The sequence below is a fragment of the Eubalaena glacialis genome, chromosome 2, assembly GCF_028564815.1.
Source record: "Eubalaena glacialis isolate mEubGla1 chromosome 2, mEubGla1.1.hap2.+ XY, whole genome shotgun sequence".
Classification (NCBI taxonomy): Eukaryota; Metazoa; Chordata; class Mammalia; order Artiodactyla; family Balaenidae; genus Eubalaena; species Eubalaena glacialis.
In genome coordinates this window covers 173,297,163-173,313,409 of record NC_083717.1, presented here as the reverse complement: position 1 = coordinate 173,313,409, position 16,247 = coordinate 173,297,163, and the positions used below count along the sequence as shown (strand labels likewise).

The 16,247-nt window shown below is 37.0% G+C and overlaps 1 protein-coding gene across 1 annotated transcript in view; it reads left to right on the top strand.

The window, feature by feature from the left end:
* CEP128 (centrosomal protein 128) overlaps positions 1–16,247 on the top strand; it is a 440,326-nt gene that overhangs the window by 139,568 nt on the left and 284,511 nt on the right. Inside the window, exon 14 of the mRNA XM_061182773.1 lies at positions 10,450–10,800. Coding sequence (XP_061038756.1) covers positions 10,450–10,800 — 351 coding nt within the window. The remainder of the gene's footprint in view (positions 1–10,449; positions 10,801–16,247) is intronic.

The window sequence follows — 16,247 nt, the reverse complement described above, 5'->3', positions numbered from 1 at the left end:
AAGGATGGATAACACAAAGGGGGACATTCACTACAGAACAGAATAAATTTTATCTTTTATGACCTTGCTGGCAAGAAGTAAAAAGACAAATTAGCAAGTATATGGTCCCTGCCTCTCTTCCACATTCTAAATCTCTCTGCATTGCATCTAATTTGCCCCTGGAACCTAGCTCTAGGGAGTGCTGAGCATTTGGTTTTGTAGCCTCTGTGGAATAGGAGAGTATATTAGGAAGTGGGGCTAGAGGCTGACTACTATTGGGTCATACACAACAGTGCAGTAATCAGGTTTTTCTTTCTGTTGAGAAACATGACCTTGCCTTGTCTTTTTCATAGCTTTTGAGCCTAACCTTGTGGTGCTCAGCAAACACTGGTTGAATTCATGTTAGACCTAATATCACATTTACAAACACATATCCATGCATTGGTAACGTTATATTCAACCTGTAGTTTCTTTACAGTTTTTTTTTTTTTTAAAGCTTCCTGTCCATTTTAGTTGAAACTAAATCATCTATGAATGCAATTAACTGGTCACATGAAAACGAAAATGTTCCAACATGCTGGAAAAGAGTTTAATTTCAATAAAAACAAAAAATATAAAATTTTAATATTTTTTCCTGTTACTTGAATTAATCATCTTCCTCACTGGGCTCTTCGCATCTCGTTTTGGATATAATGTTACTATTTTCTTAAGCATTTTCATCTTGTCCCTGCTTTAAGGAAGTCATATTTTGGGCTGGAATTAGTGAACAAATACATTGTTCACATAGTGTTAAAGATGATTAACTGAATTCTATTTCAAATGGTATTCTACTTGAGGCTTGCTATTTATTAGCTTTAATGTCACTGTTTTTTTTTCCCTTGTAATGAACTGAGCTTTATGCTTTAAACATCATTTTTGTTTCAGTGTATCATTTTGATACATTCAAACAGTTACTACTTTTACTCTGTTGGGTTTCTAGAAACTATTGTAAAACAGATTATTCTGTTGTGGTTTGTGTGTTTTTAAATGGTAAATATTGTAATTAAGAGTTGTGTTTCCAACCAAGGGTTTTTAAACCAAAATATTTTATGCTTAAAATGAAGTTGTCATTGATGCCAAGATGTAAAAATTCTTAATCTCTATAATAATTAAAATTTTTAAATATTCTTTATTTTTGGTAAAATGAGTATAATACAAACACCACATAATTTTACAGTGCATGTGTTTAGTACACTAAAAAGTGTGTATGTATAGGTACAACTATTGTATTTTTCATTAGTAAATAGAGTCTTTACAAATGATTGTATTTCCATTTGGCTTGCCCCTATTTTGGTATTTTTTCCAAACGTTACAGAATCAAATTATTTGAATTCTTACAGAAGGCTTTATTTGTGAATATTTGGGAAAGGTGTCTTACTGATCGGATTTTCTTGTTAATCTTTTTCCTCTTCCCCATACTCCTTTCAATCCCGTTTCCCCTACCAACACCAATGTTAAGGGCATGTCCATCTTGAAAGAAGGCATCAGAGGGAAACAGGGCAGGAGTGCTAGGCATGCTCTTGCCTTAGTGGTGTTGGTTGTTTGAGTTCTGGGATTGGCTGGCATGAGCATTCATTGTCTCTCTATCTCTGTTTCTGTCTCTCTCTTCCCCATCCTTCCCTCTCTTTCTCACTCTCTGTTTATTACTTTCAGCAGCAACCGTTGAATTATCTTCTTTTTGTTCCCTTTGTCACTCCCTAATGTTGTTCGGTGCTCTTTTCTTTGGACAAATAATTATTGTTAGAAAACATTACATAATCAGATAAAGACACTGAAGAATAAAACGTAAGTATAGATTTGGTAGCATAAATGGGGAAGAGGCAAAATTTGAAATAGAGAAGAAAGAATTGCTCATATTTATCACATTTATTCAAAATAACTTACATGTCTGTTTCCCCAACTAGGCTGTATGGTTCTTCAGAGGAGTAGAACATAGAACCATACTGTCTTATTCAGCTTTGTGTCTTGGCAGCTTGGTTGTTGCTGAATGCGATAAGTGTTTATTGGACTGAATGGAAACGTATCTGTATTTTCTTTAGGAAGACTGACAAGTGTCAATAGTGTTTTTTTTTTTCTTTCTTGTCTCTTAAATGCCACTGTTCCTTCTTGTCTGTTATAAACCAGCTCCATCGAATTTGATTGCTGAAATTGAACTTAGATGAGAGAAGAATTGGTTCTCAAAGTCCTTTCCTGCTTTAAAAGGAGGATCTTCAATGATTTTTAATGTTGCTATAATATTTTACTATCCTAGTGTTAGGATAATGTCCTTTGGTGATTAATCTTTCTCAAGCACATGTCTGATCCTGTTACACCCTTGCTCAAAAACTGTTGAAAGCTTAAACTGGATTTTGGCATCCCCGCAACCTGATTTCTCAACTTATCTCCCAGTCTTTTTTAGCCCTCTTGAGCTATTACTCTTCATGAGCAGCCTCAGGTGGCTTGCCCACTCTGCGGCTCTTGCCCATGCTATCATTGGTCATGGATGCTCATCTCCTTTCCATCAGTGACCCAGTCTTTTCTCTTCTTTACACTTTAGTTTGCCCAATGTGTCCTTATTTTGTCTCCTTCTTTATGAGGTCTTGCTGATCAGAATAGTTTCTCTTAAATTTACAAACTTAAATCCTGTTTCTAGTAGTTACCATTGATATTGCTTCCCTCCTGCTTGGTCATATTTGCCCCAATCAGTATTTCTCATACAGTACTTTACTGGTTTTGTTTTAACCCAAGTCAACCTTATCCTGTGGTTTTTCTGTCTGTTTCAGAAAAAGTTCTAGACACTTCTATGCATCAGAGATTGTATAATTCCTATTCAGGATTTCCTTCTGTCTCAGGAAGGAACATGGCAACTTATTTAATTATTAAAAATGTTGGCTAGTATCCAAGTCAGTAATATAGTGACGTGGGATCAATATTGGTTTGAATATTAGGGACCTGTGGCTGAAAACTATCTCCCTTATCTTGGGTTGATCACTTTATCTTCTGCTGCCTTCAGTTTCCTTATCTCTAAAATGTAGGCATTGGATTGCTTCTTTAATTCTAACATTGTTTCTAGTTAGTTATAACAAGCTATCATTGTTGAGTTCCTGAAATGTGCCAGTCACTCTTCCAGCTGTTTTATCTAAGTGATCTCATATAGGTCATCATTCCTCTGTGGTGTAAATGTTACTGAGTCCATTTTATAAATTCACTTGTTACTTTGGTTCACAGACAGTAAGCAGTTCTTCTAAGGTCATAGACTGGCAGAGCTGGGATTTGGACTCAAGCCATGCTCTTTCCATGGTGTGCCACCGACTCCCTATAGGTGTTACTTTTGAGTCTTTTAAGTCTAGCTGTTTTCTCATTACCATTACAAGTTTCCACATGAAATACATAATACTGTATACAGAAATGTTTATTTAAAATAAATGCCATTCACTGTACCCTGGCTTATTTGGGGCCAGGCTTTCACTTTTATTTTATTTTATTTTTTTAATATCTTTATTGGAGTATAATTGCCTTACAATGGTGTGTTAGTTTCTGCTTTATAACAAAGTGAATCAGCTATACATATACATATATCCCCATATCTCTTCCCTCTTGCATCTCCCTCCCTCCCACCCTCCCTATCCCACCCCTCTAGGGGGTCACAAAGCACCGAGCTGATCTCCCTCTGCTATGCGGCTGCTTCCCACTAGCTATCGGTTTTACATTTAGTAGTGTATGTATGTCCATGCCACTCTCTCACTTTGTCCCAGCTTACCCTTCCCCCTCCCCGTGTCCTCAAGTCCATTCTCTAGTAGGTCTGCGTCTTTATTCCCATCCTGCCCCTAGGTTCTTCATGACCTTTTTTTTTTTTTTCTTAGATTCCATATATATGTGTTAGCATACGGTATTTGTTTTTCTCTTTCTGACTTTACTCTGTATGACAGACTCTAGGTCCATCCACCTCACTACAAATAACTCAATTTCGTTTCTTTTTATGGCTGAGTAATATTCCATTGTATATATGTGCCACATCTTCTTTCAGGTTTTCACTTTTAAATGTTCACTAAGGTGCCTAATCTTTTGTGTGTGTTGGCTGTCAATTAAGAGTAGAGGAGAAATTGTATTTTGTTGTATTTTAGTTACATTGTTGAACAAATAATCATTGTTGCCACTTACACCATAGTCTACTTTTTGTCCCTTAATTAATTCCTCATGGAAAATGTTTTAAATGTAGGCTTAGCAATTCTTCTTCATGAATATGAGAAATGGGAAGAAGGTGGGTGGAAAGATTTTTGTATGCTAGACAGAGCTGATTTCTTTATTCTGTAAACTTGCTCCATTATTCTCCTACCTTATCCAATTTTTCCACTTTTGTAATTTCAACTTGATAAATATCCCTTGTAATCAAAATATGTAAAATTATGACCTTAGATGTGTGATCCGTTAACGCTAGAATTTATGGTGGGTCCTATCCACATTATTTTTTTAATAGAATCTCTCTCTCTCTCTTTTTTTTTTTCCTATTTGTGTTTTAATACCTTATTCATATGAGTAGGCCGTCTGTAATTTTCTTAGAATTTGAATACAACCACTGCAGCTATTAAAAAGGGAGCCAATGGCAGCCAAAGCCAACCAATTTTAAAGGGAGAGAGTTCTTTTCTCTCAACTTCTAAATGCATTGTTTTACAGGTATTATTTATAGTTAATTGTTTTTTAATTAAGAACTTATTTAGGCCGTTATTATCGTTTTTCATTTCTGTCTGTTCTTTGGCCATTTTACTACTGGGAAGAGAAGAGTTAACTTAATAGGCCTGAGACAGCTTTCCTCAGGAGGGCCTGCTTGCAAGGTAGGCCCTTGTCTGGCATCTAGGAACTTGAGTGATAATCATTTCTCTACACTGATATGAAACCTTCCCTAAATGATAAGGGTAGCTCACTGTGATTGGACCTTTTGTACAAACAAAATGTGGTTTATGCTGAACACCTGCTTTCCTTCTGGGAGTCTGGAATTTTGGTACATACTAGGCAGACAGTGCCTAAGTGACTAGCCCCTAATTAAAACTATGGGCACTGAGTCTCTGATGGGCTTCCCTGGTAGACAACACTTCACACGTGTTGTCAGAATTCACTGCTGGAAGAATTGAGCATATCTTGTGTGTTTCCACTGGGAGGGAGAAGACTCTTGGAAGCTTGCACCTGGTTTCCACTGGTCTTCACTGCATGTCCTTTACCCTTTGCTGATATTGCCTTGTATCTTTTCACTCTAATAAATCTTACCATAAGTACAACTATATGCTTCAGTATGCTTCTAGTTCTGTGAATCCTAGCTATCACCAAACCTGAGACCCTCAGCACAACTACCCATTAATATATTTTCCCACCTGAAGAAGGAAAGAGAAAAGAAATCTGTTCAAATGTATGAAGTTTTAGTAAGTTGGAGCTTTTATAAATCCTTTGGTAATGTACTGTGAAGGGAATCAGAACATGCCACCTGAAAATATGCCACTTTGGCATATTGAGTATTTTCAGCCAAGGGCCGTTGAGAACCAGTAGATGCAGGAAGGGCTCTCTGACCTCCTGTTTCTACCTAAAAGTAGGTCAGTATTTCCCATGAGGAAGGTGCCCTCCCTGTACCAGGAAGAGAAGAACATTGTCATCATTGAAGACTGGGAGTTGATGCCAAAATGGATCTGTACAAACAAACCTAAAATAACCCTTATCTTTCATTCCCCCACATATTTCCTAGTCACTTTCCCACTATTAAATCCCTTTTCCTTTGTCTTGTCATCTCTCCATAAATTCTTTGTTAAAAAGGTATATAAGCTCTCAGTCCCAACCACTTCTTTGCATCTTCTTTTTTCCTGTGAAGGCTCCTATGTATACATAAAAGTATTAAATAAAATTCATGTTCTTTTCTCCTGTTAATCTATCTTATGTTAGTTTAATTCTCAGGCCCAGCCACAGAAACTAAAAAGGTTCCCTTTAGGATTCTAAAGTTTCTTCCTCCCCTCCAACTGGAAGGAATTCTTGGTAAAAAGTGTGTTTCTGTGTTTTTGGATTGTTCTTATCTTTGATGGTTACTTACATAGTGAGAAATAAATAATGGGCTTAATTAAGTGATATGAAATTTAACCAGCTTTAGTAGCTGAGATAATTTCACACAATTTAAATATAAAAAGTTCTTCAGGGTAGATGATGCTTCCAGGAATGTATGACAGTAACGTTGGCATTGAAAATCATCATAATGGAATAAATAAGAAAATTGCCTTCCATTTAACGTTTCATGTAGTACATAGGAGGATACTAATATTTACTATACGTGCCTACCTTGAAAGCATTTATCCATGCATTAATGATGTGTTTGTATGCTTCATGTGCTCTCTCTGTGTTATGTGTGTGATGCGTGTGTATGTATGTATGAGTATGTGTGTTTAGTGGAGGAATTGTTATGAGGGTTCTATAGCATAATCTTTTGATTGATGGGGGAGAAATGTTTATTACAATGAGATTATTCTGATTGGTTTTCTGAGGAAGATGGATTAAAGAGAATGTCAAAACAGTGACTGAATAGGATCTTCCTATTATGTTGTGAAGCTCTGGGCTTGCATATATTAATCCTGTGCCTATTCTTGTGCTCTGTAATTACAGAAGGATAAATAATGCTGAACTTATTTTACTTCTGGATTCAAAAGAAATGCTGGAGAAATTCGAAGAATTTTGTATACTCTTGGGTCCATTAGAAATTTGAGACTGTCTAACTGTAGCCTCTTTTATGTTTGTCAGCTTTTAAACATTTATCTCTTGTTGATTTTCTCTTTTCCTACGGCAGTTACTTCCAACTTTCTCACTGTATTTAAATACACAAGTCCACGTCCATTTTTATCCTTCCTCAGCAGAGAGCCTTTACTGCTATTTTAAAAAGACTATTTTTTTGTTAAGAGTTGGGCATCCAATAAATTCACTTTTTTGACGTGCTAAAATTAAGATGCCCGTGGGATTACCAAGTGTAGAAAGTCGTTATGTAATTAGATATTTAAAGGTTTGGAGTTGAGAAGATCAGCCTGGCTCTGAATTAGGAATCACTTGTATCTCTGTTTACCTATATACTTACCACCAAAGGCATTGTCTAGATGGAATGATGCTTAATACTAGAACCCTATACAGTTATCTCTATTTAAAAGCCAAATATTTGAAGAGACCCAGGGAAGGAGACTATGAAAAAACAGGAAGAAAAAGGAGAACTAGTGAAGAGTGTATTATGAAAGTCAGGGAAGAAGAGAGATTAGGAATGAGAAGAAGTAATTGGCAGTGCCACATTCAACAAGGATATTAGGAAAGATTTATAGAGTCCATTGTATTTGACTGTAGGTTATCTTTGGGGATCTTGATGAGAGTTATTTTAATTGTGTATCGGGATGGAAACCAGTACCAGTGAATCGAGAGGTGAATTGGAAATAAGATTGTGGGGCATCAAGTGTGGATTGCTCTTTGCAGGAGTTTAACAGGAAGGGAAGAGTACAGGGTGCTGGTTAGAAGATCATGTCAGATTGATAAAGGATTTTTTTGTTTGTTTCCTTAAAAAAAAAAAAATTACTGTGTTTTTTAAGGTGGGAGAAGTAGAGAAGAATGATCCAGTAGGGAAAGAGAGGTTCAGTACATGAAGGAGAGGACATAATTGGTATAGTGAATCGCTTGATGGATGTGGAAGGAAATAGCAAAGGTAGGCTAGTTTCTCTAAAAGATCCGTTTTCCTCAGAGCCTAGAGAGGAGGAGAGACTAACCATTGGTAAGGTTCAGGATGGTACATGTAGGAAACTTGGGGGGTGTCCTGCCTAATAGCCTCAATTTTATTTCTCACAGGGGAGCTATGTTATATCCTACAGTGAGTAAAAAGCTGGTAGGTTCAGAGATAGTACAGTGGACTGGGTGGGGGCCTGCAGAAGAATTTCTGGGCACCGAGGATGGCTTTCAATGTCCCATCACATCACCTGATACTCATGTGTGATTTTCCTTGGAGGACTGAGTAACCTGATATAGGAAATAGGAGATTTTTGTAGTTCCTCCAGAGTTGGTGGTTTTGCTGTTCAAGTTCAGTAGATGAACAGTTTTTAAAAGGAGTTTGAGATGTGAGCCAGAGAGTGGCTAAAGTGAAATTAAGAAAATTAGGTTAAAGAGCCTGGAATTTAAAATCAGCAAAAGGAATATCAAGGGAATGGTCATCCTCTTGACAATGAGGAACAGATGTATCAGAAGAAAAGGAGAAGAAAAGGGAACTGGGAAGATTGGTAGATAAAGCCAGAGGCCTGAGGGGGAGATAATGGGGAGGGGTGGGGTTGGACATACCTTTTGCTTCAAAGGTGACAGTACTGAAAAAAACCCTAGGATAGGACTATAGGAGTGGGTGACCGAAGAGGCATGGAATCTGAAAGCTTAGTAAAGAGTTGAAAACATGGGCTCTGGAGTCAGACTATCTGGGTCTGAATCCTGTGCCCTCACTTGTTAGGTATGTGAACTTGGGCAAGTTCCAAGTGTTGGTTACCTTTTAGTAAAACCAAGATAATAAGAGTGCCTTACTTTAGTTTTGTGGTGGCATTGAATGAGGTAATTCATATAAAGCATTTGCACTATCCCTTGCACAACTTAACTGCTTAATAAACTTTAGTAGTAGTAGTAGTTGTTGTTGTTATTATTGCCAGCTCCTTCTCATTTAGATCTCAGCTCATATGTCACCTCCTAAGAGAGACCCTCCCCAGCCACACTGTAGAATATAGACCCGTTCAAGTAGCTGTCCATCATCACCTTGTACTATCCACTCTCGTAATTTAGCTGATAGTCTGAATATCTCCGCAGTTAGATTATTATCTTCTTTGGTGTTGAAGCCAGATCTTATTAACCTTTCTGTAAATTATCTGACTAACACATAGGAAGCGTAACCACTCTCCCAAATCTTTGTTGTGGGGAAAAAAATAGTGTCTCTCTGTTGATCTGGAAACCACTTGAATACTGCTTGTTAATAAAGCTGATTTCTGGCATAGTGGTAACATTTTTAGCAAAGGGCAAAGGGGTAAACCACCATCACTAGGGTTTTCTGATCTCATTTTAGAATTTTCCACACAAACAAGTGCACAGTTCTCAATTTACTATTTTGTTTGGGTGGATAAAGGAGTGACTCATCTCTTCCAGGCTGCATTGAATTTAGCAAACTGAGCAAATGCAAACCTCTTGTTTTCGAGGCATTATTTTTATGTTATTGCCATAATGTCACACCATGACTTTAATCATGAGAGAAATTTAACTTTATTTGAGCCACAGTTCAGGGATGATGAATCTGGAACTGAACATTCTGCTGTTAGAGTCATAGGAGGTTCTTAAATGTTTCCAGTCTCTGTTTGTAGGTGCTTCAGGACAGTGTAGATGATATTTATTGTTTGTCCAGCTTGCAGCGTCATCTTAGCCTTCTGAACCCAATCTTACTTGGACACATGACATTTTCATGTTACCGTTGTAACCACAGGTATTTGGAAACTAAGGCTCAGGAAGGACAGCTTATGGGATACATTGGAAGCACTTGTATTTGAACTTGTCACTCCCTTCCAGAGTTTTACAAGAGTGGCTTAATGTTAATGATTATATCATTCTTTTATTTGTATAGAATGTTATATAATGTCCTCTCACTTTTGAAGTTAACAATCCATCTTTGCCCATTCTTCTCAGATTAAAAATATGTATGAATCATGATGATTAAGTGTAAGTTCCAAATGTATTATTGACCACTTTTGGTTTGGGGAAGCTAGCTTTTAAGAGTTTAGGTTCTTTTCTTGATTAGGTACGTATTCCACATAAATTTAAGTTTATTTAAAAATCTATCCTGCGGTGATTTATATAAGCTCGAGGTAAGTTCATCAACTTACAACATTATGTTGATTTAGCTGGAAATAACCTATCTATAAATACTTTATTGAGAGTCTTTTAAATGGACTTTCACATACAGTGTTATCTATTACTGATGTTTCTATCATCAATGCTCATTTTTTGTTACAGATTTTTATTTTATTATAACAAAATTTTAGGTGCTGCCAAAAAGTGAAGCATTGCGTATGATTGCATATAATTGCTCTGATATCTGACAAATTTTAAAACATTGACGTTTCTTCAGTTGTACAAAACACTAGGTTCTTACTAAAGTAATGCACATTGTTTTTCTCGTCAGCCAGACCTTCTATTCTAGTGACAGTCAATTGGAAAAAAACATATTTTTCCTTTTTGGATAATGAAGTAGTCTAAAAAAGAAAATATTTTTATAAAAAATTATTCTCAACTAATGTGATCATAAAATACATGGAAAAAGATCGTATTTTCTAGATTGATTGCTAATTTAGTGACATCAGTGATTCTTGTTTGATGATATGTTATGCATCTAATTTTGACAAGAACGTGCTCCTGATATCTCACGTGCTTTCTTCCTAGAATTTAACATGTGAATTGGAGAACAGGGAGAAACAGCAACGAGAGATGTTGGATGAACTGAAGGAGATCCAGAATCACTTTGAGACATGTGACGCCAGACATAAGCGTGCTGACCTCCAGATCTCAAAGCTGACTCAGCATGCTGAGGATGCAACCAAGCAGGCTGAGCAGTACCTCCTTGAGTTCCAGCAGTCGGAGGCCCTGAGACAGGAGGCAGAGGAGAGGAGAGAAGAGCTGAAGCTGAAAGCTCAGGAGTCCATTAGGCAGTGGAAGCTCAAGCATAAGAAGTTAGAGCGAGCACTGGAGAAACAATCTGAAACCCTTGATCAACTGACAGACAAGAATAATCAGGTATAAAAGCCAAATTCCTGAGGACTGATTTTTGCTGTGACCCACCATTCATTCATTTGTCCTTTGAACAAACACTTGAATGCTATGCTGTGCATATAACCTATCAAGGTGTTCTTGATAGAAGAGTCTTTATGCCTAGACTATTTCAAGGTAAAAGGTAACTTAGTTTTTAAAACCTTTTTAAAGCCTTTGTAATCTTTTAACATTCTGTGGCTTTTCAGAGTTTACACTTAAAATAGATCCACTCTCCTCCTCTAGTATAGCTTTTAGTTCCCTAATTTGAAATTATCCTTTAATATCCAAATGGAAGCGAATCACAAAATCTTCCTTAATATCACATGCCTTTTCCCCCAATGCATGTATTTTAAAATCTCATTTATTTGTATATTTCAACTTACGTATTGGTTAGCAAGAAGCATTTAAAATGCAGCCGTTACTACTGGACCACTTTCTGGCAGCTTCTGTAAGTTAAGTGAGTGACATTGATAATCTCACTGAGCAGTATTATCAGATCTCAGACCTCTTTAAGGCTTTTGTGCCTCTTTGATGGCAACAAAAAGCATTTCATTGATCTGTGTATGCATTTTACATCATCTTTTCTCTTGTATAATCAGTTACTTTAAATGGATTTTATGCTCCTATGTTGATTCTCAACTGTATCTTTGCATTGAATTAAACCCAGATGTTTCTAAGGTAATAAGCAGGAAAGTCATGATTGATTTTTATCCATGTTTAGTCTTGGTTTATCACTTCTGCTTTGTCATTTGTCACTTGTCAAGAACTCTGAATGTTCCAGAAGAATAGTCATTTGGATAAGTCGACTTTCTTTCAAAAGAAAGCAAAATGTAGGGCAATTATATTTATGAAATCAATTGTCAGCACTTAAGAGTGACAGATGCTTATTTCATGGCAGATGAGCTGTCATGGAAAAGATGCTTTCGTTTTTACGTATGAATTTCTTGGACATATAAAAGATGGAGGAAGTGATCACTTTGCACTCATTGTGGAGTGCTTTTCACTTTAACCCATCTGACACTTACTGGATGACTAGTTGCCCCAAGATAAAGCAGCTCTAAGCCTTTCAGGCTTGAATCTGAATTGATTTGATCCCAGGAAATTGCTCTCCCTTGATTATTCTGTTGTCAGCCTGGTTTGGCAACTGATTCAATGAGCCTGGATATAAGGGAGGTAGCTAGAGAGAAGAGTGGTTGGGGGGATTGATTGATTGAGAACCATCTGGGGATTTTACTTAATTAGAGGAAATTTAGAAGGGTCCATGCCATCAGACAGTATCCTAATCCATGGTACTGAGAGTTATCTAGATTGAGCTTTTCAGAATATTAAAAATTGTTGAACAGTCATTTCCCAGAATACTCTTGATATAATTATTTTTATCACTTAGCATTGCTAATGATAAGCAAAGAAGTAATTTTAAAGTGATTGCCACAGTTAGGGTAGTATTACAATTATCACAGCAGGCATTGTAATTTCGACTTCAAAAGCCTTAAAAATTAATGCAGCATGTCGCAGTTAGAGCAACGGTTAATCAAGGAAGAAAGGGTAACAGATATTTCACTGCAAATTCAAGTGTCCAGTAAGTCTGTGATGTGGAAATACATTGTAAGTAACTTTGGAAAAAGTATATTTTTAATATCTTACTGAATAATGCCTCTAAAGAGTATTTAATTTTTAATAAAATCACAGAGCCACCTTAGGGCGGTAGTAATAGAGCCTACTCCTTTTTTGTTTTTTAGGACTAATTATTTTCCAAAAATGACTCCAGGGTATATTTGGAAGTGTATGTTAAAATAAAAATGATACTGGTTTACAAATAAAACACATTATAGTTTAAAGAATGAGTTAATTGTTTAATAAGTAGCCTTGTTGAGCCATTTTATATGCTCAGAAGATGCAATTTTTGCATTTTCAAAATAGTTCTGTGCCTACTTCCGTTTTTCTTTTTCCAGCTTAATTTATTTTCTGCTTTAAGATGTGCCACTTAAAAATTCATTAGAAGGCCAAAGGCTTTTATTCTCTTAAAAATTGCTCTTATTTATTTTTTCCTGCTTTTTACATTTTGGAATCTTGGTAAGATTATAAGATATATATCATATCACAAAACTGCTTCATTACTGAAGAATATGGAATATCAAACAAATAGCATATCATTGCAGAAAAAACCCAGAAAGGTAAGGTTGTATGCTTTCCTTAAGAGAAAACCAATTATCGTATGCTAACACATATATGTGGAATCTAAAAAAAAAAAAAAAGGGTTCTGAAGAACCTAGGGACAGAACAGGAATAAAGATGCAGATGTGGAGAATGGACTTGAGGACACGGAGAGGGGGAGGGGTGGACTGGGACGAGGTGAGAGAGTGGCATGGACATATATGCACTGCGAAATGTAGAATGGATGGCTGGTGGGAAGCAGCTGCATAGCGCAGGGAGATCAGCTCGGTGCTTTGTGACCACCTAGAGGGGTGAGATAGGGAGGGTGGGAGGGAGACGCAAGAGGGAGGAGATATGGGGATACGTGTATATGTATGGCTGATTCACTTTGTTATACAGCAGAAGCTAACGCACCGTTGTAGAGCAATTATACTCCAATAAAGATGTTGGGGGGAAAAAAAAGACAATGACATGGATGTTTATATCAGGGAATCATGATATTCTTTAGAGATATGTAGATGAACACATATTGGAAGGTCTAAAATTCTATTGATATAAATAATCTAATCATAAATTGTGATACTTTTTCTTTCAAAGTGCTTTTTGAAGTCATTGGTTTTTATATGTGCTTTGAAAATGATGAAGGAAAAAATCTGAACTTGGATTTTGATCATAATGTATACGTTTCTGAATGTTTCCAAATTCATGTTCTTTTTTTATAACATGGATAATGGGAATGATCCCTAGGTTTGGTTTGGTTTTGTCTTGTTTTTCTTGTTGAATTGGCAGAATAATTGGCTTGCCCATGTATTGAGCTTTTTGCTTGATAGTATTTGACTTCAAGAATCTTAAATTGCCATCTTTTCCTTCTGTGTATTGCCTTCATGCTGAGGGAAATAAAAGAGCTCTATGTAATATATACTGTCTTTTAAAATTTGAATTTCTTAATGGTTGAAAAGTAAGAAGGATCAGTGCTAAAGTGCATACTTTTTTAATGTGTAATTGTTACAAGCAATTTAAGAAAGGCTAGAGCACTGATATGTTAGTATAATCCAGTAGTCTTTCTGCATGTTCCCTCACATGCAGAAAAATAGCTTTTTTTTCTTTAAAAATTTGTCTTGTCTACCTTTTAGTTAATTCAAAAAGCTATATATACTGGGCAGTCAGGCCTTTGAGGAATTGGTTCCTGTTCCTATAATCACCATGGTTTTAGGCCATATCATTCTTTTGGGTTCACACCAGCCATTTTCAATCCTCCTCTCATAATCTTCCCTTACAGCTCTTCTTCTATGGAAGCAGTGTTTGGTTAGAACATTCCCTTCCCATTGTTCCTGACTGCTACTTATTTCTCCATTTCGCCTCCACATTTCCCAAGGATTTTCACACCTGGCTTCCCCTCAGCCTGTTTCATTACATGTAATTCTTGCCAGTATCTTCGGTGATTTCCAAGTTCAAGTCAGCAACCCATTGAACTCTGTATCCTTATACTTCACTAATTTCCTATTTTATAGTGACCTTCAAATCACTCAGCAGCTAATTTCAATGGCTAAGATTTGTCGTCATCTGTAATTTCTCTGTGTTCAGATCTTTAGTTCTAAAATTTCAGTCTCTGATTGTCCACATTTCTTTTATTCCCTTTTCCTCTTTTAGCTATTAGCATCTGATTTTGATCTTTCCACATTCCTTTGGTTGACCAGCCGTTTCCTGGAATCGGTTTTTTTCCTGTCAGACTGGACTTCACGAAAAGCTACTCCGCCGACATGCTCACCAGCATCTTCAATGTCTTGCTTCCACCTCACACATTTTACTGATCTTCAATCTGGAATCCACCCAACTCTCTACTTTTTCTCTTCCTGCTCTTGAGTGGTACTAGCAAAACTTACGTAGGATATCAATTGGCTCCTACAGTGGTCTTGGTTACCTCCCTGACCGCACCGCAATTCACTCCATTCCATTAAAAAATTAATGTAGGCCAGTTACTAGGCATATAGCCCTCTTCTGATCAAGAACTATTCTTCTTCTGAAGAGTGAACTGTGAAGTCTGTTGGGGAGCTTCTGGTAAACATTTACTCATTGCTAAAAAAGATAACACTAGGAGGGAGATGTTCCTCTTCTCTGAATATTGTTATATTTGGCTGTGATGCCAGAAATGGCTGAAGCTATCTTGCTATGGTCCTGAGAATGAAGCCTCACTCCAAGGGAGGGCACTGCTGAGAGCAGTGCAGAGAGGTGGGTCTAGAGCTTTGACATACTGTGGAGCACTTCTGCCTGGAATGATAATAAATTACCTTGTAGTTTAAGCCAGCTTGAACTGGAGTTTTCTCTTACTCTCAGCAGAAGAAATTCAAGCTTATGTGAAACAGCAATTCTAGGAGTAAGGAGCTATAAGTTAAAGAACCTAAAATGTAGGATTGATTAAGTGGAGAAGTGGGGTGAGGACAGGGAGAATCGTACTTTTCTGAAGGAATAATTGGAAAACCTTGCCATGCCATTGACTGAACCATCAGAAGTCATACCTTGGGACCCTGATGCTGTGCTTCAGGGGATGGTATTAAGTGACCAGTAGAAGAACTTCAGGATGTTGGAGTCTGTTGTGTACTTATTGCAGCCTTCAGAAAAGTCCTGGAAGGGAAAGACAAGTATAGGTTGAAACTGATCTGTCTAAAAGCAGAGAGCAAGATTTGGGGGCATTGGGAGACTGAAAATCTGCAATCTGTAATCCACATTTACGGAGTCTGATAATTTGGAGTCTTTTAGGGTTGGAGAAGCCAAATTGTTTATCCATGCTGAAGTTAGTCCAAGCAAGAGAGGGAGGTAGGAAACTTAGCAGAAATTTAAATGAGGTAAAAAACAAGCCTGATTTTTCAGGCCCCTTTCAAGTTCTCCTATTTAAGTACTTCTGGCCAGACAAAGGAGACCCAAGTCCATTGTTTTGAATTCCCTCAAGATAAAGGCTATTCAACTGAGGGCCCCTGGGAATGTCCAGGATATTGAGGTGGCGGTTAAGACACTGACATTTTCAGACTCAGAGTCAATGTCTAGACAAAATGTTGGGCTATGGCTACTAGCCAAGCATTAACCAAAAGAAAATAGACAGAACTTACTTAGCTTTTAGTATCTATATTGCCAAAGAAATTCTAAACTTGACCAACATAGTCTGAGACTGTCCACCCAAAGACTGTCACTTTTGTCATGAATCAATGTAATATTTGGAACACTGAAGCTGAGGGCGAAACATGGAGAGTTGTAGAGTAGCAGAGCCTGAGCTTTGAAGGACT